General features: G+C 44.5%; 1 protein-coding gene across 1 annotated transcript in view; it reads left to right on the top strand.

Annotated features, from left to right (window-relative positions):
* The window catches only part of CIMIP7 (ciliary microtubule inner protein 7), a 57,971-nt gene extending 36,406 nt beyond the window's left edge, over positions 1–21,565 (top strand). The window contains exons 3-4 of the mRNA XM_073591785.1: positions 4,135–4,212; positions 16,914–21,565. Of these exons, the coding sequence (XP_073447886.1) occupies positions 4,135–4,212; positions 16,914–17,351 (516 nt within the window). The 3' untranslated portion in view covers positions 17,352–21,565. The remainder of the gene's footprint in view (positions 1–4,134; positions 4,213–16,913) is intronic.
* Positions 21,566–22,561: the final 996 nt, after the last annotated feature.

Here is a 22,561-nt window from a genome sequence, read left to right on the forward strand (position 1 = left end):
ATGTTTCAAAAGACAACTTTTTCCTGGCAATATTATAATAAATGATAACAATACCCTGCGATCATGGAGAGATGCCCATAAATCCAAACTATTCTTCTGCTTATACCACTTCACTTACAAGAAAAATGGGCACATCATTTCACAATCCACACATTCTGCTTTGGATTTCAAAAATAAAAATAAATAAAAACAAAAGAACCAAGAATCTGTATGATGGACCAGAAAGCATCAAAAACTATAAAACAACTGGCTGCAGGCGGCATCTATCCTAACAGGGTGTGTGGACTTGATGTGATGGGTCTGTTATATTTAAATTTTATTTATTATTACTCTTACATCATGGACCGCACATCAAGTTTTCATCAAAAACCTTACAATATCATTTTTGTAGAAAAACTTCTTATGTATTCCATCCATCTTGGCTTTGTTAAATATTATGGCAGCTTTATTCAAAATAACAACCTCATCTTAATCTTTTTTTTCTCTCAATAAGGGCTTATTGTATAAATGTAAAATTACAAAATTGTTATCTTAATCTAAACTAATCTCATTCATTACAAATTTCCCCATTAACCTGGACTTCATTTCCAACCAAAGGTTGTCTAAACCAGTTTCAATATATCTATATTATTGTTAAAATTGTTAAACTCATATTAGAAATTAATACTCATTACTACTTAATTTTACTTAATTTCCCTTTTTTAAATGCACTGTTTCCACTATCAAAGGATATTCAATTTGTGTAATACACGGTTAAATGTAACCTTCATTTTACAATGTTTGGAAAACAGATTCAAAATAATTGTGATCACATTGTTTACCATTAGATTCGTTAACCCGGCACATTTTGTTATAAATGTTTTGTCTAAAAAACAGAAATTGGCATGGTGTCCTTCCAGCTTATCACTAACCTCTCATCCCAGCCACATTTCTTTCATGAGAGCACAAAGGAGGGGGTCACATCTGCGTACATGACACACACAAGCAATAGAACTAAAGGTCCCAGCATTCGCACACACACCAATATCTCTCTAAAATCGCTTACATTTTTCCCATTTGTACACAACACATGCATATCATTCTCTCACTTTCTTTTAACTCTTTAATATTTCCCTGCCTAAATTCTGCTTTCCTTATTTTGTTTAAATAACTTTTATATCTAGCTTCTATGATTCTATGATCAGATGGGGAGCCACAGTGCTCATCCCATCTTCCCTCTCTGACAACATATAAAGTATTCTGTTTTACCTCTCATTTCTCTGTTTCTGACTTTTACTAGTTGTAGTGCCTGATCCCAAATCCCTCCTGGCTGGCTCGCCATGCTGACTCGGTTGAATTGATGATAGGCAACTCCTATCCTCATATTGATTAGTGGTTCCAAATTCATCCCACAACTTAACATGAAAATGTCCCTTTCTGTCTAGTTCTAATGTCACCCTTGATCCATCCTGCTCACATAGATAACTGTTTCTTTAGCTATTTACTCTGCACGATTCTTAGTCCCTATGGACTTTGGTAACCCAGTTACCCATTGTGGATCCCTGTCCACTCTAACCATTAATCTAGGGGCTCAGTATAGGCGGAACCGCACCTTCGGTTCATATATAGCGCTCCTCTTGCGCTGGGCATTTTTGAGGGTCTCTTACCCTTCATTCCCTTACTTAATTCAATGCCCATAATGACTGGCCAGTCTTCTCTCTTCTCTACTTGTGCCTATACCCTCTTGCCTCTAAACTACTTTATCTAGCAGATGTACTACATATACCTGTGAACAGCACTATTCTTCCCTTTCTTATTTATAACACTCCGATGGACAATAGACAGGGACAACATAACATATAACCACCAATCAATACAGTTCGATTAAGGGGAGTAAAATAGGTACCCTTTGTCCCGAAAATGCCTTACCGATCAAGGAAGTCTGATAACTCAAATGTAAGCAAAAGGCTTACCTCAGCCGGCTGATTATCAGAAATTCCCGGATCGTCTCAAGCTCCTCGTTTCGGATACTCAGGGTCACCTGGAATCCCCTCCTGGCTGGCTCGCCATGCTGACTCGGTTGAATTGATGATAGGCAACTCCTATCCTCATATTGATTAGTGGTTCCAAATTAATAATAACTACTGCAGTAGGGAACAGACACAAAAGATACGCTCAGCATCTTTCCAAATTACTGTTCTGCTTTATTATGACGCAATTGAAGGTTTTTATGCACATGATTACGTAGGTATCACATTAATATTACAATTGTAGGTTTATCGTAACAAGGGGCGTTACATAGGCAGGCTTATTCTAATCAGGACTCAAAAGAATGTAAACATGTAATGAAAACATTATTAGTGCCGTGTACACAGTGAGGGCAGAGTGCAATACATACAAAATACAATACAATTATATACAGAACTTACAAATTTCCATTACATTATTTATTATATTATAATTTTTTATTTCGTTTTTCAAACTTTATCATACCCGGGATGTCTACTAGACTCTTGTTTGGACAGATTTAAGTGAATTATTCCTAAGAATTACAGGCCTACAATATAAAACGCCAAATTTCTGTGCAAAATAATGGTACCGCTTTCAGCACCTAAAATCTGAAATAATCATACCGCCAGGGAGGTTAATGTTAATAGTACCCTTCACTGGAAACTCCTGAACCTAATCATTTGGTGAAGGATCCACATACTTTAGACATTGTATAAGGCAGAAGTGCCCACCCTTTTGAAGGGCAAGGGCCACTAAGTGATTTGATAACCGGTCAAAGGCCACAATGAACTATGGGGTTTTACCGCCACCAAACCACAAATGTAAACAAGCCCTGAGCCCCCTATAAGGCTGCTTTCACACTGATGTGCTGCGGTTTACCCTCGCTGCGGATGCAGAGCAGTACACTTGTGGGTTGGCTGATCTTTGCTATAGACTTCTATTACGTCTTGCGGGTGCGGTGCTTTTTCAGAAAGCGCACCAAACCCACAGGATATAGTAGAAGTCTATGGCTCAGTGCAGCCAACCCACAGGAAAGCCTCAGGTGCATTGCGCCCATGGATCAGTGTGAGAGCAGCCTAATAGTTGTTATCCCCGGAGTGCTCTCTCACTGTATCCTCCGTCGCCGACACCCGCTGCTCCACCTCCGCCACCCGGCCACGAAAAGGAATCAAGATCCAGGCGGATGAAGTTTACGTTGGTCTGCAGGTGGTCAATCTTGTCTATTAGCACTGTTTGGCCCATAGCAATAGTTTGCATGGCAGTCGCGAGGTCTGCCGCCGTAGCAGGAGGGGAGTCCGCCGTCTCTGTCTGAGACGCCATGTGGCTGGTAATGGTGGCGTGGCCTCTGGTCTTCGCCCTGTCCAGGGGAGTCGCTGCTGACTTCGATCTCTGGGATTTGCCACTGGGCATGGCCCAGCTGTGTCACCGGAGCTTTCCCCACCACACTCCCACAGCCTAGGCCTCGGGAAAAGGCAGGATAAGTGGCCGGACTCCAGGAGCTCTGTTACTGAGCGTCCTCTACCGTCGCCATCTTGGACACCCCCCCGGGTTTGAAGTCATGGGCTACATCAGAAGGCTCAGGTTGGGCACCCCTGGTGTTAGGGGATCCTAATTGCTGCAGTGGGCAGATGAGCATGTTAATAGTAAATTTGGTGAATTCCATCAAAGACTCCATCAAAGGTGCCATTACATTCAGATTTGTTTACTCTTTATTAAGAATTCAGTCCATGCAAGTAAACAAGGTGAACAACAGCTCATCCATTAATCTACGTGCCGGGGACATGTATTCCTTTTACATTTAGAAGGAAATATTTTTAGCATCAAAGAAAATTAGTGCCTCGTGAAACTTGCTTCGATTTTAATTACTCCTGCATACATTATGCCTGCTGATAATAACAATATTGCCCTGTAACCTTGCCAAGTCTTTGTGGTGGGTGTACAGTATGCAGCAAACTAATGTCATTGCTATGATGAATGCTTTGAAGGTAATAATATTAAAACCATTATCCTGCAGAGATAATATGTGGCTAGGTTAGATTCCATTTAATAAGGTATCCTGCAAAGCATTGTATCGTGACCGTCACCTTCCCTGCGACGCACTTATTATATTTAATGTACTTACCTGTGTTTTTTTTTTTTTTCCAGGAAAATCCAGCAAAGCATACATTCTCAAGACACGACAACCGTCATATTTTCCCTAGCTCTGTTTTTTCCTTTGAGAACGTAAGTATTAAACTGTCACTCTTGGGAACTAAGATTATATACATTTACACTAAAGCCCAACTCCAATGATAATCTTTTATCAGATCATCTTTATATCTTTGTGTTACTGTGCACTGTGCGTTCTTTATGTGCTGCCTCTGTGGTTTGGGGGGGGGGAGCTATAATTGGCCCTGAAAGTTACACTGAAAGTTGCTGCCATGATAGAATAAGGGAGGATACTATTTCTGACTTGCTTTTAAAAATGGGATTTGTTGTTTTGCTGAATGAATGAATGATTTGTATAGCGATGCAAATGTGAACTGAATCGCCTCAAGCCGCTAGATCCGTCCTGTGTTGTCCAGCTTCTTAGAAGAGGTAGGTCTTGAGTTTCTTTCTGAAGGCCTGATGGTTTTCTTCCATGCGGATGTGGGTAGGTAGAGCGTTCCATAGTCGTGGTCCTTGGACTGCGAATCTTAGTTCTCCCTTTGTTTTGTAGCGGGGTTTTGGAATAAGGAGGAGGTTTTGGTTAGAAGATCGAAGACTGCGATTGGGTGTGTAGCGTTTTATTTTCTCGCATAGATATTGAGGAGCGTTTCCTTGTATACATTTGTGGGTGAGGCAGAGGGTCTTGAAAGTGATACTATTCTTTATGGTTAGCCAATGTAGGCTCCTCAGGGAAGGGGAGATGGATTCCCAGGGTTTTTTTCCTGTTAACAGTCTTGCCGCCGTGTTTTGGATGAGTTGTAAGCGCGCAAGCTGATATTGGGTGCAGTCCTATGTAGAGGGAGTTTGCGTAGTCGAGTCTGGAATTGATGATTGTTCCAACTACTGCTGCTTTGTCCTCTTCTGGGACGAAGGGGATGAGTCTACGTAGCAGGCGGAGGAGATGGTGAGACCCGCTGACTACTGATCCTATTTGTGCATCCATTGACATTTCTGAGTCAAGAATGACTCCGAGACTCTTGGCTTTGGTGCTTGGAGAGATGGTCTGTCCAAAGATGGTGGGCGGTGTCCATGGGGTCTTAGTTTTGGAATTTTGGTTTGCATGTAGGAGAAGAAGCTCTGTTTTTGATCCCATGAGTTTGAGAGAGCTAGTGGTCATCCAGTCGTCTATCAAAGTGAGGCATTTTTCTAGTTGCTGATGATGGTCTTTTTCTCCAGTGATGCGAAAGTAGAGTTGGGTATCATCAGCGTACGAGTGGAAGCAGAGGTCCAAATTTTCTGATGATTTTGAGGAGTGGGCGGATGTAGATGTTGAAGGGCACTGGTGACAAGGGTGAACCTTGAGGGACTCCACAAGAGATTGCGCGGGTTTCAGAGGTGAATGCTCCTAGTTTCACTGTCTGAGAGCGATTCTCTAAGAAGGATGCAAACCATTGTAGATCTGAATCTGTGACTGCTACTTCTGTGAGGCGGATGAGTAGAGTATTGTGGTCCACTGTATTGAACGCTGCACTGAGGTCCAACAGTACCAGGAGACATGATTCTCCATCATCAGCTGCTTCAAGGGCGTCGTCCCATATTTTGAGAAGTGCCGTTTCTGTGCCATGGCCTGGACGGAAGCCTGATTGCAGAGGGTCCAGGAATTTGTGTGTGTCCAGGTGGTGTTGTAGCTATTGTACTACTGCTTTCTCGATAATCTTGGAGATGGTGTTAAGGCTTGTTATCGGTCTGCGATAGTTAGGGTCCTTAGGGTCGAGGTTCCAATCGCCATGTTTGAGGGCAATTGGAACAGTCCTTTCTTTGAGCGACTGGTTTATGAGGTGTGTTATAGTAGGAGCCAAGATGTCGGAACATTCTTTCAGGAGTTTTGTGGGAATGATGTCGTTTGGTGATGTGCTGTCTCTGAGGCTTCTGATGATGTTTTTGGTGGTCAGTGGTGATTGGAATCAGCGAAAAATTCAGTGCTTGTGTGATGATCGTATCGATTTTTTTTTCTTTTTGCTTTAGTTGAGTGAGGTTGGTTGTTTTTTTCTGTTGAATTGTTTTCCAGATTTTGCTGAACTACAGGTTTAACCATTTCAGCCCTGGAAGGATTTGCCCCCTTAACCGCTTCCCGACCGCCACACGCAGATATACTGCGGCAGAAGGGCACGTACAGGCAGATTAACGTACCTGTATGTTGCCCTTTAAAGGGCGGGTTGCGCGCGCGCGCCGACCGTGATCGCGTGTCCCGCGGACCCGATGTCTGCGGGGATACCCGCGATCGTCTCACGGTCAGGAAGAACAGGGCGTTGCTAATGTAAACAAGCATCTCCCCGTTCTGCCTAGTGACACTGTCACTGATCTCTGCTCCCTGTGATCGGGAGCAGAGATCAGTGTAGTGTCACACACAGCCCCTCCCCCCCCCCCACAGTTAGAAACATTCCCCAGGACACACTTAACCCCTACAGCGCCACCTAGAAGTTAACCCCTTCACTGCCAGTGACATTTTTACAGTAATCAATGCAATTTTTTAGCATTGATCGCTGTATTAATGCCAATGGTCCCAAAAATGTGTCAAAAATGTCCGATGTGTCCGCCCGCGATGTCGGCACCCGAAGCCGATCTATCCCTCGGCTGTCGGGTGCTGCCGCTGCCATCCTCGGTAAGGGAATCAGGAAGTGAAGCCGTTGCGTCTTCACTTCCTGGTTCCCTACTGCGCATGCGCGACTCGCGCTGTGCTATCCCACTGGTCCCTGCTGTTTTCTGGGACCCGTGTGTCTTCCAGAATACAGGGGGGGGGGGGAGTGGCGTAGACACCCGCGGGTGGCTCAGGTATCTATTCCCGGAAGTGGGAGCAAAATACCTGTATTAAACAGGTATCTGCTCCCCCCTGAAAGGTGCCACATGTGACACCGGAGGGGGGGAGGAACCAGAAAAGCGGAAGTTCCATTTTTAGGTGGAACTCCGCTTTAATGACCAGGCCAATTTTTGCGGTACGGCACTGCTTTGCTTTAACTGACAATTGCTCAGACGTGCGACGTTGTACCCAAACAAAATTGATGTGCTTTTTTTTCCTACAAATAGAGCTTTCTTTTGGTGGGAAATGATCCCCTCTGCGGTTTTTATTTTTTGCGCTATAAACAAAGAAGACCAGCAAATTAAAAAAAAATAAAACTTTTTTTACTTTCTGCTATAATTCATATCCAAAAATATATATATATATATATATATATATATATATATATATATATATATATATATATATAAAAAAAATGTATTTATCAGTTTAGGCGGATATGTATTCTTCTACATATTTTTGTTAAAAAAAAATCGCAATAAGCGTATATTGATTGGTTTGCGCAAAAGTTATTGCGTCTACAAACTACGGGAAAGATTTAGGGACTTTTATTTATTTTTTATTATTTTTACTGGTAATGGTGGCAATCTGCGATTTATAGCAGGACTGTGACATTGCGGCGGACAAATCTGACCCCAAATGACACTTTTTGGGGACCAGTGAAATTATTACATTGATCAGTGCTATAAAAATGCGCTGATCAATGTATAAATGACACTGGCAGGTAAGGGGTTAACACTAGGGGGGCGATCAAGGGATTAATTGTGTTCCCTGGGTGTGTTCCCAACACTGGGAACTGTTCCCAGTGTTCATTGACAGCAGCGGGAACCAATGGCTGCACTGCTATCAATCTATCCAAACAAGTGCCGGGAACCCGTGGAAAGAGGGATGGAGGGGGCGTGCCGACGGAAATTAGGGGCTCATATAAGTAAAACGGGGGTGCTGGGGGGGGGGGGGGGGGCGGTGACTGCAAGATGTTTTTTCAGCTTGATGCATAGGATGCATTAAACTGAAAAAACATGAGGGTTTACAACCCCTTCAGGCTGGATTCACACCTATGCAGTGTTTTTTGCATTTTGCAGATTTGTACTACAGTCCATTTAACATGATTTCCTAAGGAACACGTTCTGTAGTGCAATTCTGCAAAATGCAAAAAGCACTAAAAATGCATAGGAGTGAGTCCAGCCTTATACGGGTTCAATTAAAGTGCTTGTAAAGGCAGAGGGATTTCATCTTGCTGCATTTCTAAAAAAAAAAAAACTTCTGCATGCAGCCCCCCCCCCCCCCCAGCCCCCCTTAGGCTCGATTCACACCTTTGCATTTTTAGTGCTTTTCGTATTTTGCAGATTTGCACTACAGTCCATGAAACATGGTTTCCTATGGAACACGTTCTGTAGTGCAAATCTGCAAAATGCAAAAAGCACTAAAACTGCCATAGGTGTGAATCCAGCCTTAAGGTAATTAAATACTCTCTTTACACAGGGAGTCCATGTAGAATAGTTCATGTGCAGCACAAAATATAATGGTGGTCTGACTGAGGACGGCTGCCGGCTCGTAACAAGCTAGAAGGGGCTCTGCGGGAAACAAGGCACAAAGAAGAGCAGCGCCATCTAAGTGCAGCAATATTAAAACATGTTATTCCAAGGTAGACAATTGGGAACTCACAAGATCATAGATTCGTCAGCGCATTGGAATGATTAAGGAGGTTCATCCACTCATAAGGGAAGGCGGTCGGCTCGCAAATGGAGAGGCAGCTGGTAGTCCGGTTAGTGCCGGTGAAGCCTGATGAAGGAGCACGCATGCTCCGAATGCACGCTCCTCCCCACTCCTTCTCCAACCGGAAGTGGCGTGCATCGGCGCCCCAGAGCCGCTCTGAGTGCCTGGAAGCGATGGGAGCCACCAGCGTTATCCGGGCCACCAGCTGCCTCCCCATCTGCGAGCCCGACCGCCTTCCCTTATGAGTGGATGAACCTCCTTAATCATTCCAATGCGCTTGACACATCTATGATCTTGTGAGTTCCCCATTGTCTACCTTGGAATAAAAGGTTTTAATATTGCTGCACTTAGATGGAGCTGCTCTTCTTTGTGTCTTGTGAAAGGTTAACTACTGTATATGATAATTATTAGTTGAATTATTGGGACAGTATCACTGATCTTGCACAAACAGGAAAGGTCTGTGCTCGGAATACATCTGATCCTGCAGATGGACCTGCCCAAAAATAGAAAATAAAAAACACAGTGCTGTTAGTTGCCTGAAAAAAGGACCATTACTGAAAGTACCTTCGTCTGAAGTTGACTGTACCAGTCAGCAAAATCCACCCTTAATGCTTCTCCTTGGCAACTGCAGTAAATTAGCCTCATCACAGAGGACTGAATGTCTCACACTGCGTTAGTGTACTGCGTACGCACCTCAGCGTGTCACTTCGCGTTCCGTAACCCTCTGGAAGCATTGTCCCTGGTGCCGAATGATTAGGTTTGTGTGTTTGAATTCTAAATTGGGCATTTAATTTCGTAGCATGTAAGCTGCAGCTCTCAGCCCTGGAGATTACAAACAGTAATATACGAGCCTCTTCCTTCCACTACGCCATTCCCTAAGTACATATTTTTATAGCTCCTCATTCTTCGGCATGACATGCAGACTCTACATGGCTACAGAGAAGCTAATTATCTATATAATCAGGCATTGCTTTACTTTTACGTTGCATAATGGAAGAGGCAGGAGTTGGGTTGCTCCCGCAGAGAAAACTTGCAAATCAGGAGTATTGTTTCATTCTAGGATATAAATACTGGAGCTGCCATTGCTAAACCTGGGCTTGGCCGAAATCTGAAAGGCAGCTGTCATTTCTCTACTAATTAGCTGCGGAATGGATATTCCCTGCAAAGGTAGGGGTCGTGCTCATGAAACTGTTGATCTAATAAGGCCACGTGGCCAGATTAAGTCAACAACATTGACTAGATACCACCATGTGGTAGAGTTGCCACCTCATCCCTTTAAACCCAAACACATATGAATTAAACAGGTTCTGAAGCTAATTAAATGCAGATAAGGCACTAAGTGAGTTTAATTACCACCTTAATCAGCCACAGAACCCGTGTAATTCATATGTGTTCGGGTTTAAAGTGATGAGGTAGCAACCCTACCATGTGGCCATATTATGTCAATGATGTCACAAGAATCCCTGCCCATTTTTTGCACATGCAACTGTGGGGTGGAGAATGTTCTGCCCATACCTTATTGGCCTGGCTCTGACTGGTGAATTCTGGCTTTTGATCGAACCTGGAGCTGAACCCAAGCTCGTTCCCATTGGTAAAACTATCTGCATCCAAGTTGTATGTTGCTAGTTTCAATTAAGATTCATGTTTATGGTTCACTTACCTTTTCCCCTCCCAAGCAGCATAGGTGTGGACAGCCAATTGCATTAGGGCAGGGGTCTCAAACTGGCGGCCCTCCAGCTGTTGCAGAACTACAATTCCCATGAGGCATTGCAAGGCTGACAGTTACAAGCATGACTCCTGGAGCTGGAGGGCCACCAGTTTGAGACCCCTGCATTAGGGTGTGCACCCCAAAGCTCGAACACAGCCCTTTCTCTGCAGCCTCCGATGCACGGGGCAGTGAATGAATGGGAAGTGCTCTGTGCTGAGTGGCTTCCTGTTTATTCACAAACTGAACCATAGTAAACACAATTTTCTATACTTCAGTTATGAATGGACACAGTGAGCGAGTGTGTTCACTGTGTTTATTCAGAAAAGGAACTATTTACCAGCCCCTTCTCCGCCTCTTCATCCTGAAACATCCCCCCCGCAGTAGCTGGGGGGGAGAGAAGAGGAGGGAAGCCAGAAGCACTGCAGGGTGGGGGCAACAAGGGGGGGGAAGCCCGGGAAGTAAGAGGAATTGGCAATGCACATAGTGATTAGGGTTTGCCCAGGCACACCTGCCGCCCCCCTGCACACGCCTATGCTTAGCAGCATATACTTACATTCTCTTTGCTCCTCTGCTGCTTTGTTCTGCCACCAGAACCGAAAAGAGGAAGCCTTCTATAAACTTACAGCCTTACACAGAGTTAGGACTTATGTGACAGTGCTGGACCAATCACTGGGCTCCAGAGTTGTCATGTGGGTGGAAGGGGAGTTAGTCCCCCATACCTGAAAGTACTAGGTATTTCTGTTTATTTACATAAAAAAAAATGTTTTGCTAAAGCCCCACCTCCCACCGCCAATCTCACTTAGGTGAAAATGACATGTCCCTGCTTCCGCACCCTACTGGGATAGCCCCAGGATATATTCCAGGAGGCTCAGAAGCAGGGACTCAGTGCAACCAGTGGGTGGGCATAATGCATGTCTTTAGGGGGCTGGCTGCAGCAACCTGGAAGAGGCAACTAGGCTCTCAATGACGTCAGAGGGGAAGATGGCTAGGCTGTGGCACTTGAGTAGTTAGTCACAGCAAAGCAACACTTGATTTGTTAGACAGGTGCAATTTGCCTAATGGAAACACTAGTTAGATTGACCTGTGTGTCCCCAAGGAAAGACATTGGTAGGGTTTTACCCTCACTTCCTGTTTGGCTATGTGACAGGAAGTGAAGCCAATTTTCCGAAAAGGGACACAAAGCCCAACCTAAAAAACACAAGCAGGGGTTCTAACACTCACTTGGTTTCCATCAAATGCCCCCAATTAGAATAGGATTGTCTTGAGCTAGATTTTAGCTCAGTGCTCAAAATCAGTGGTTCTCAACCCTGTCCTCAAGTGCCCCCAACAGGCCATGTTTGCAGGTTTTCCTTCATCTTGCACAGGTGCTTTAAATCCCAGTCAATGGCTTGGTATTTTGAACAGCTATTTAGCTAAGATAAATTCCCAAAACATGTCCTGTTGGGGTACTTGAGGACTGAGGCTGAGAACCAATGCGCTAAAATGGAAAATTGAATACTTACCTCTCTGTAATTTTCCTTTCCTGGTTCATATCCATGGCAGCATACGCATGCTCTGTGCATATGCTACCATGAAGGCATCAGGAAAGTAGCTTTTCGACAAATCACACCTTTTTGTTTTGCCATGCCAATCAGCCTAGTTAAGCTGCAGCTGGGAAATCTGTTGCATGAAACTTATTGGGGTTGAGGGAAGAGAGTGTAAAATGCATTACTTGAATTGAGCATGCATCTGCAAAACAAATTATTACCAAAACACAAAAAAACCTAAAAATTTGCTACAAATTTTATTGGTAAACAAAACAGGACTTGGAAAAGAACAAGGAAAAGCAAAAAACACATGTATGTTAATTTGAGGAACTAACAGAATATGGTTTTGAGGTCTGACCATTTTGCAGAGTAAATTAACAGGCGTTAAAAGGACTGCGCCTATGCAAGTTGACCCAATGTAGAGACAGAACTTCAAAGTGAGTACACCTGTTAAGGATGTCCTTAAATTACTAACTCAAAAAACACACACTCTGAGCATGCCCAGAAAAATCCAAAGGCTGTTCACACACAAAAAGCACCATAAAAAAAACAAAGTCCCTGAGCATGCCCAAACCAACACAAATGCAGCTAGCACAAAATAAGCCAAACCCCTGTCCAAAATTAATTGAGATGAAAAAAATGTGAAATGTGAAAAATACAACCCCAAACGAAAAAAAATATTGTGCCCCTCCCAAACACTAACAAACCCCATAGCCAAACACACAGCAGGCCAGCCCATGAAAGGGGGGTGGATGCTTGGGGGCAGGAGGGGCTGGGGCACCCCAAAAGTAAACCACCTTGTTCCCATATTCAGGGGGACAAGGGCCTCTTCTACACAACCCTAGGCTGGGGTTGTGGGGGGCTGCAGACAGGGGGCTTTATGGAATGTGGAAAACCCCTTTAAACTAGTGGGTACAAGGTACTTTGTGGTTGGTATTGGGTTGAGCCCAACATGCCCTAAAGACAGCCAGCTATGTTGAGTGCATGTGGCCTTGTATAGTTCAGGAGGAGGTTGGGCGATCGCTCTCCTCGCCCCTTTCCTAGCTGGCCCTGTTGTATGCTCTGAAAAAGGATGTGGTTTGGATTGGTGAAGGCAGCTCACAGCCTTTGGAGAATAGAGTGGAGTGTGGAGTTCTCCTTTAAAAGCAAAAGTTAGCCCATGGAAATCCAAGGGGTTAGAGGGGGGAGACAAGAGCATTGGAGAATAGAGTGTGGAGTTCCCCTTTAAAAGCAAAAGCTAGCCCAAGGAAATCATATTCATTAGAGGGGAAGGGGTTAAATGCCCTTTTAGGAGGAGCTAGAGGAGGGAGAGTCTTTTTACATAATTTTAACAAAGTGCATGTCACGTGTTGGCAATGTAGCATGTTAACATGACCTGTGTGCAAATCTCCTTAAAAAAATACATACAGGTGAACCAGCGTAAAAAAAAAAAAAAGTAAAGTGTCAAGTTTAGAGTTGCGCCCGTTCAACCCATACATTCGCATGTACGTTGCTTAACATTTATTAAGATTTTGGCCGTGCAGTGAACAAACGTATGTAAACAAACGCAACAGCCGCTTGCGCATGCGCAGTGCTTACATTGATCTCGCGCAGTTCTAAACGTACTTGCGGGCACAGCAGGCTTTCTCTGAAAAAGTTACTTTCTCATTCTATTTTGGGCATATTTGTTACCTGGGTAGTTGTTACTAAACTTCCTCACATCACCCCATAATATTGGCACCTCCATCTTCTGTCAATATTGATTTGGAGATGCCGTGCGCCATGTCCATAGTGGCGCACAGATTGCATTCTCCCGTGTGCCAAGATCTGTATAGTAAATGGCGGATTCACGCTCGGTTACCGGTGTTCCATTTTCGTAAATATGAAAATGTGCGTTGCGTCTCACTGCGCGCCTCTACTGATGGAGCACGGCTTTCGTAAATCACCCCCACGGTCTCTTGGGACAGGTGATGTGTCCCAGGAGTTTGCTTGGAGGAACTTCTGCTCAACTCACCTAGGAAGTGGGAGGGGTACCCGCTCAAAAAAAAAAAAAAATCTTCAATACAGGCATAGGAGAGCAGAGGGTGGGGGAGGAAAATGAGCAGAACTTCCTTTTGTAATCTTCCAAGTTCACAGTAAAAAATTTGAAAAAAAACTGAAATACAGTGCTGGGCCGCTCTCCGAGCGCCAGGATGGCGGCCTCCTGCACTTGTGCACATGTGCAGGAGTGACGTCACCCTCCACCAGCCAATGAAAAGGACCGAAGACGGGCACTCAGAATAAAATGCCAGCGCTGCCGCAGGACCGTTGGACAGGTAAGTATGGAAACTTTAGTTCTGCTTTAAAGGAGAAGTACGGGGAAAGCTTGTGGATCACAGGAGTGCCGTTTGTTCTGCACTCCTGTGACCCGTTTTCAGCAGACAGCGGGCTGAAGCCTGCTGTCGGTTGACGTCATAGAGCCGGTCCAGGTTCGGGCAAGTTCGTGACAATGGAGTCGGGATCCGCCCACACGCCTGGACCGGAACATGGCTCCGTGGCTAAGAGCCTGAGCCAGCTGCTCCCACCCCCCCCTCCACAGCTCAGCACTCCAGTGAGTGAGGGGAGGGGGGAGAACAGAGAGCGGCTGACTAACAGTCACCATCTCTCTGCTCTGGGAGCTGTGAGAACTGAGCGATCAGCGGTGTTTGATTGCTCAAGTTCTCAGTGTTAGAGGCGCCGGAGTACAGATGCCACATCCACCTAGGTAAGTATGATTCTTAAAAAGCAAAACAAACAAAAAAAAACCTATACATCTCTTTTAAGTCACTGTCCTGGAACAAGTATGTAGGTCAGCAGTTCCAACAGAGTCCATTCTGGTTCCTAGTAGCAAGGAGAGGGTGACAGTCCCCTGAGCAGTGGCGGCCCATGCATTAAGGGCGCTACGGCGCCGCCCCCTCCTGACACCCCCCTCTATCACCAATAGACAGATTCATGCATTGCATGAATCTATTCATGGCCGCTGCTGCCACCCCCTATTCAAGCGCCCGGCCCCTTTTCGGGTGCAGGGCACCTGAATTACAGCAGCGAAGGGGGGGGGGGGGTTTGAAGCACCTGATTAGAGCCACAGGCTCTAATGGGCGTCAAAAAAGGTGACCTGCAAGTGCCATGCTGGGCGCTCGCAGGTCACTCAGCTGTGTTAGAAAAGCAAATGAATATTCGCTTTCCTAACACTAAACTGCCTCTCCGCCAATCAGGTGCTCGGGTCTGTTACCTGTCACCTGATTGGCTGAAACGACAGGCGCCGCTATTGGACGCCTATGAGGAGGAGAGGATGGCAGGAGACACACGAAGGACCCCGCTCGTCGCCGTCACCCGCTGCCCCACCAAGACAGGGTAAGTGCCAGGCAGACGGCAAGTGGGCAGGGGTCACACTGGGGGCATTCAAGGGCACACTGGCAGCATTTAATGAGCACACTGGCAGCATATGATGGGCACACTGGCAGCATATGATGGGCACACTGGCAGCATTTTAAGGGCACACTGGCAGCGTTTCATGACACAGTGGCAGCGTTTGGCACAGTGGCAGCGTTTGGCACAGTGGCTGCATTTGATGGCACAGTGGCAGCGTGTAATGGGCACAGTGGCAGCATTTGATGGCACAGTGACAGCATTTGATGGCACAGTGGCAGCGTTTGATGGCACAGTGACAGCATTTGATGGCACAGTGGCAGCGTTTGAGGGCACAGTGGCTGCAATTGATGGCACAGTGGCATCGTTTGGCACAGTGGCAGCATTTGAGGGCACAGTGGCAGCATTTGAGGGCACAGTGGCAGCGTTTGAGGGCACAGTGGCAGCGTTTGAGGGCACAGTGGCTGCAATTGATGGCACAGTGGCTGCGTTTAATGGGCACAGTGGCAACGTTTAATGGGCACAGTGGCAGCATTTGAGGGCACAGTGGCTGCAATTGATGATTTTAAGCACCAGCCTCCCCTCCCCCCAAGCCTGTGTCCTGAAAAACAAGTCCTCAGCGCCTGTATTTCTATTTCAAACATTTCCCTTTAAAAGACAAAGTCTTAATTTGTTGCTCACCTTTAACATGCAGATCAGCCTCCCTTTTTTTTTGCACAGGCTTTTTATTTTTTTTATTCAAAGCACAGGCTGAACAGAAGAGGCTTTCGGAAGCCAAAATCTGCATGCGACAATTACATTTCTTTTTTCCCTCACAATGCTGTAAGGTGCCGGCTTTGATTCCAGGCATGGCGATAATTAGGGAGCTGTTGATAAGGGAGAGTTGCTCCATGGAAATTATTAGCAGCGGTGATAATTACTGTAGTGATTATCTTCTAAAACAGAGGGGGCCTTTCACACATGGGTGGTTCATTTACTGTAAATAGAATATAATGATGGGGTGTATTTTTAAAAGGGGAAAATCATTGTACGTTATCAGAAAGTATTCATTTTGTTGTGTTTATGTGGCACTTAGCTGCAATTCATTTATGGTAGTTTTCATATTCATTACATACCTAAGCTGGCCATAGTGCCGGCCATTACTGCAGTCATAAACTAAAAGCTGCGTGAATTCCAGAAAATGTACCCTAGTTTGTAGACGCTATAACTTTTGCGCAAACCAATAAATATACGCTTATTGGATTTTTTTTTTTTTTTTTTTTTTACCCGAGACATGGCTGAATGCTTTTTGGCCTAAATATTTGACTAAAACTGAGTTTGTTGTCTTTTTTTTAATAACAAAAAGTAGAAAATACAATTTTTAAAAAAAAATTTCGGTCTTTTTTTTTTAGTTTTTATCTCAAAAAAATAAAAACCGCAGAGGTGATCAAATACCACCAAAAGAAATCTCTATTTGTGGGGAAAAAAAAAGGACGCAAATCTTGTTTTGATGCAGCGTCGCACGACCGCGCAATTACCAGTTAAAGCAGCACAGTGCCAAATTTTAGGGCTCTGGTCAGGAAGGGGGTAAAACCTTTCTGAAGTGGTTAACAAAGTGTCTTTTTTTTTTTTTTTCTTCACTAAGGGCATGGGCAAGAAAAAGCTTCTGCAGCATAGGGACTCCTACAACTTTATATATTGGAAGCCAATGGAGGAGGAATTAAAGAGACAGAGGCCTCTTACCAGCACTTACCAGACGGACTTCTGGAGACTGGACGATGATCCCGGGAGGGCGCCTCAGCTTCTGGTTCCCCGGATGAATCGGGCAACATCCGCTTCGTATTCTGAAGTGACGACTTATAGAGACATGATGAGAAGCCACGTTAATCTGAAAACCTCTGGGCTCTCCGCTTTGACGGACGGCCCACAGATATCACACAACACCAGAGCAGGAACCGAGGGGATCTCATTAAGAAGAGCCAAGTCCGCACCTTACAACCGGCTCACCGTTTCTGATTGTCTTGTTTGGCGCGTTCCAGAAACGGCGAAACAAGAGAGCGCGCAAAACATCGAGACAACATAAAGGCTATTTAAACCCAAGAACAAATATATAAAATAAATAGCAACTTGACCGTCCTCAGATGTGGTGGCTGCATTCGTTTTCATGTTTCAGGCTCAGAGCACTTTTAGCAAATGCAGGAAACACCTGTTGATCCAGCCAGAAATGCAGTGTCCTTGTCACTTCCTGTGAGTTGAACTGAAAGCATAAAACAATTTCTTCCTAATTTTGTAAACTACTAATCCACCCGTCCTCCATGGAATGCAGCTGGACAAAGGCAGACATGTTCGAAGTCCAATCTGGGTTTTTTTTGGATACAATAGCATAACTCCCAACTTTTTGAGATGGAACAAGGGGCACCTATTAGCAAAAATAGAAAACAAAAAAGGCGCGCTTCTTAGCACTACTTTTTTGTTTTCTATTTCTGTCTAGTGTCGTACAACACCTTTAGTCGCAGCTTAGCGTATTATACCTAATAGCGCAGCTTTTTTCTTTCACACCTATTAGCAAAAGTATGTAGGCATAGGACACACCCCAGCCACGCCCCCTTAACCACTTGCCGCCTGCCCACCGTCAAATGAAGCTCTCGTTCTGGGACGGCGTTCCCGAACGGCCTCTCTTACACGTCCGTGGGGGCGCGCAGCGTGTTGCTAGGACACGGCGCGGCCCCGATCTCTGTAAAGAGCCGCGGCCGCAGCTCTTTAACCATGTGATCGGCTGTGTCCAATCACAGCCGGTCACATGTAAACACGGAGATGCCGGTAATCAGCGCTCCTCGCCTCATACTGACAGAGTGTGTGGCGAGGAGAGCCGATTAGCGGTATCTCCTCGCAGAGGACATCTAGATATGTAATCAGGGTACTGACCATCAGTGCCCTGATTGCAATAAAGCCCATCAATGCCCATCCGTGCCACCCATCAATGCCCATCCGTGCCGCCTATCAGTGCCCACTAGTGCCGCCTATCAGTGCCACCTATCAGTGCCCACCAGTGCCACCCATCAGTGTTGCCTATAAGTGCTACCTATCAGTGTCCATAAGTGCGGCATATTAGTGCCACCTCATCAGTGCCACCTAATCAGTGCCCATAAGTGCAGCCTATCATAGCCACCTCATCATCGTCCATCAGTGAAGGAGAAAAATTACTTATTTACAAAATTTTCTGACAGAAACTTATGCCGTGTACAAACGGGCGTACTTTTCGGCATCAAAGGTCCAACGGTCTTTCCGACGGACTTTCAGCAGACTTTTGATGGACTTTCGAAAGAACGGACTTGCCTACACACGATCACACCAAAGTCCGACGGATTCGTACGTGATGACGTACACTGGACTAAAATAAGGAAGTTGATAGCCAGTAGCCAATAGCTGCCCTAGCGTCGGTTTTCGTCCGTCGGACTAGCATACAGACGAACGGATTTCTCGATAGGAACTGGGTCCGGCGGAAAGATTTGAAACATGTTCCAAATCTAAAGTCCGTCTGATTTTCGACCGAAAAAGTCCGCTGAAGGTCCGATGGAGCCCACACAGGGTCAGATTGTCCGCCGGACTCGGTCCATCGGACCAGTCTGGTCAAAAAGTCCGCCCATGTGTACGCGGCATAAGAAAAACTTTTTTTCTTTCAAAATTTTCAGTCTTTTTTTTTTTTTTAGGAAAAAATAAAAAACCCAGAAGTGACTAAATACCAACAAAAGAAAGCTATATTTGTGTGATAAAAATGATACAAATTTCACATGGTTACAGTGTAGCATGACCGCGCAATTGTCATTCAAAGTGTGACAGTGCTGAAAGCTGAAATTTGGCCTGGGCAGGAGGGGGGTGAAAGTGCCCAGTATTGAGGAGCCAGTAAACCTCCCTCTAATGTTTGTACTGGTCGCGGAGACTGCCGACCTGGAAGGAAGACGGGCGAAGATGGATGCGGCCTTCAGCGTGGACGACAAGGGCTTCGTTTTGCAGGTGAGTGTCACATAATGTGCTAGTATGCGAAGCAAACTAGCACATTATGCCTTTACTTTGCAGTTAAAAAAAAAACAAAAAAGAAACATCAGAGTTTACTTCCTCTTTAAAGGAAAAGAATTATATAGAAAAATGATTAGTTAAACCCACAAGTGCTTTTTTTAACTACTATTCCTTTATATTGGGTTTTGAAAATTTACAAATGCAGCCATTTAGAAATCAGATTTAGCACTGGGAAACACTTTTTGAAAGATAAAAATGAATGTTTTCTTTTTGGGTTTAGAAGATTGTTAGTCTTGTGTTGCTCCCTTTACATTATCTATTACACTAAAGGCATATAATAGGTGAAGCGCTTACTGCTCTTCTTTTTTTTATAGTTTCTTTAGTTTCTTTATCAGTACATTTCTACTAATTTTGAGCTTACCTATTGCCTTGCTAAGACATTGTGGTTTTTCCTGCCATCAGTTTACCAAAAAAAAAAACTGGGACAATTTAAGACATAAATGAGCACAGGACAATGATTTTTCTATTTTTTTAAATTTTTTTTTGGGCTTCAGGAAAACTTGGGTTACTGACCTAGAACAAGTTTAGAAAGATGGAATTCAGAGCTTTCTTAGACTTTCACTTTCTGCATGCTTTTTCTGGGTGCAACATCAGGTAACAGCATGCAGTGCACCCATGCAAAGGCCGTGTTTGCCTGTACAGGGGGATGTTCCGTGCAGGCAGTCCCATTCATGTCAATTGGGACACAGCAGTTGAACAGACACAGCTGCTGCTCCTGATTTGACAGCTGCGCAAGTGCGGGTGCACGTCTCTAAAAGTACACTGTATGTGTTCGGAATTGTGCACCCGCTTGGCTGTCTTATTCATTGCAGCAGCATTGTCTGTGCAGCGGCTGCATCCCATTTGACATGAATGGGTCTGCCTGCAATTGAATGCACAGACCACCTGAGCATCCCCATAGGACAAACATGGCCCTCACATGGGTGCATGCTGTACTATGCCCGTGTGAATGAGGCCTGAGGGTTAAAGCGGAGTTCCACACAAAAATGGAACTTCCGCTTTTCGGAACCCTTCCCCCCTCCGGTGTCACATTTGGCACCTTTCAGGGGGGAGGGGGGTGCAGATACCTGTCTAAGACAGGTATTTGCACCCACTTCCGGCATAGATTCCCATGGGAGTCTACGCCTCTTCCCGTCCCCACCGCGCTGTCTGCTGGGAACACACAGCTCCCAGGAGATAGCGGGGACCAGTTACGATGCGCAGCGCGACTCGCGCATGCACAGTAGGGAACCGGGAAGTGAAGCCGCAGGATGGCGGCGGCAGCTGCCGAGAACAGAGCGGGTTCTCGGCGTCGCCTGCCGACATCGCTGGACCCTGGGACAGGTAAGTGGCCATTTATTAAAAGTCAGCAGCTGCAGTATTTGTAGCTGCTGGCTTTTAATATTTATTTTTTTTGGGCGGTTTAGGTGGACTCCCTCTTTAAGTGTTGGGGGGAAGTTAAAGGTTAATTTTAGGTGTCAGGTCTAGTTTAAGTGTTAAGGTGAGAGAGGTTCAAGTGATTGTAAACGATCACCTTGTAAAACAACCCATTCAGTTTAAAATAGAAATGAAAGGCAAAATAATTTTGGATAGATATAAAGAACATTATAAATACCCTTTCTTCTCTTTTTATAAGTGATCACATTCCCTCTGTTCTCAGCTGCATAAGAGCTGGGGGGGGGGGAAGAAATAGCAGCACACCGAGCTGCCCAGTGAATGACTGTGCAGGGCAGGTGTGTCAGGACAAGTCTCCTCATTGGAGGAGAGCAGGCTGGGTTCCAAGAACAGCTAGAGAACTGACCATACTGTGCTCTCATGCCTAGTGTGGTCAGTTTATAATAGGAAAGCAGAGGGACTGGCAGGACCCCCGGGGATTTCACACAAAGGAAGCAATACAAAGAGAACAGGAGACTTTCTCATATACAAGTACATGGTACAGCAGGCACATATCAGGAATATGAAATGCTGGGTTTACATATTCTTTAAGCTTGAATTAATTCAATCTAACCATTTTTCTTTTCATTGCAAACATTTTTAATCACCAAGATGTCAATATTTTATGCTCTTTCTACTCTGAATATGAATACATTGTATAAGTGATCCTGCATGATTTTATGTATGGAAATTCTGCTATTTAGTCTGCACATAGAACATACATATATCTCAATGCTTGTATGTGTTATACAAAAATGTTGGAATATATATATTTTTTTATATATATAAACTGAAATTTTAAACATATATTAACTGTTTTTTCTATCTATTTTCGAGAAGTTATTATTATATGATTTTATAATCGTTTTATTAAATGAATCAGTTATGTCAAAAACCCTAAAACCAGGTTAGGGATGAGCTGTATGGTTTAAATATAATATAATAAAGAGCCCTACAGTTCTGTTTTGGTACTTATCAATGTAAGGCTGCGTTACTTTAACTGGAAATTGCGCAGTCGTGCAAGACTGTACCCAAATTTAATTTATATAATTTTTTCAGGTTTTTTTTTTTTTTTATTCTTTACTATAAAATGTATAAAAAAAAAAACATATATACAGTGTATATATATATATATATATATGTGTGTGTGTGTATATATATATATATATATATATATATATTACAATAACAACAATAATAACAAACAACAAAACTTAAAACTTTCCAAACTTTTAATGACAAACAAAATCAATAATAACAAAACTCTCTAAAACTCTTCATGACAAATATTCAATAATAAACAACAAAACTTTCTACACAATAATAACCCCTGGTTCGCATATCCACTTCAGCTCTCACACCTGTTCACCCCTTATGGACCACAGCAATTTTCAAATTTCTGCTATGAGCCTGTTTATTCTGCGTTAATTTTGTCATTACTTAAAGTGATTGTAAAGTCTTGTTTGTGTGGGGGATGGGCTTGCTGGGACAACACAGAGATCGCTGTTCCTGATCACTAGGCACAGCAGATCTCTGAGTTGTCTCCTTTCAGAACGGGGATCCGCCTTGTTTACATAGGCAGTTCCCCGTTCCGCCTCTCTGTACCGCGATCTTGGGTGGCCGGCGGACATCGAGTCGGCCGGACCCGCAGGAGCGCTCGCCCGCAATACCACATGCACAGACCGATGTACAGGTAGGTCGGTTTGCACAGCCGAGCCGCCTTGCCGCAGTATATATGCGGAAGGCGGTCGGCAAGTGGTTAAAAAACTTCATCTGTAGATCGAAGTTCATCCCTTTGATCTG

Source organism: Aquarana catesbeiana, linkage group LG07 (assembly GCF_042186555.1).
Source record: "Aquarana catesbeiana isolate 2022-GZ linkage group LG07, ASM4218655v1, whole genome shotgun sequence".
In the NCBI taxonomy this organism is placed as follows: Eukaryota; Metazoa; Chordata; class Amphibia; order Anura; family Ranidae; genus Aquarana; species Aquarana catesbeiana.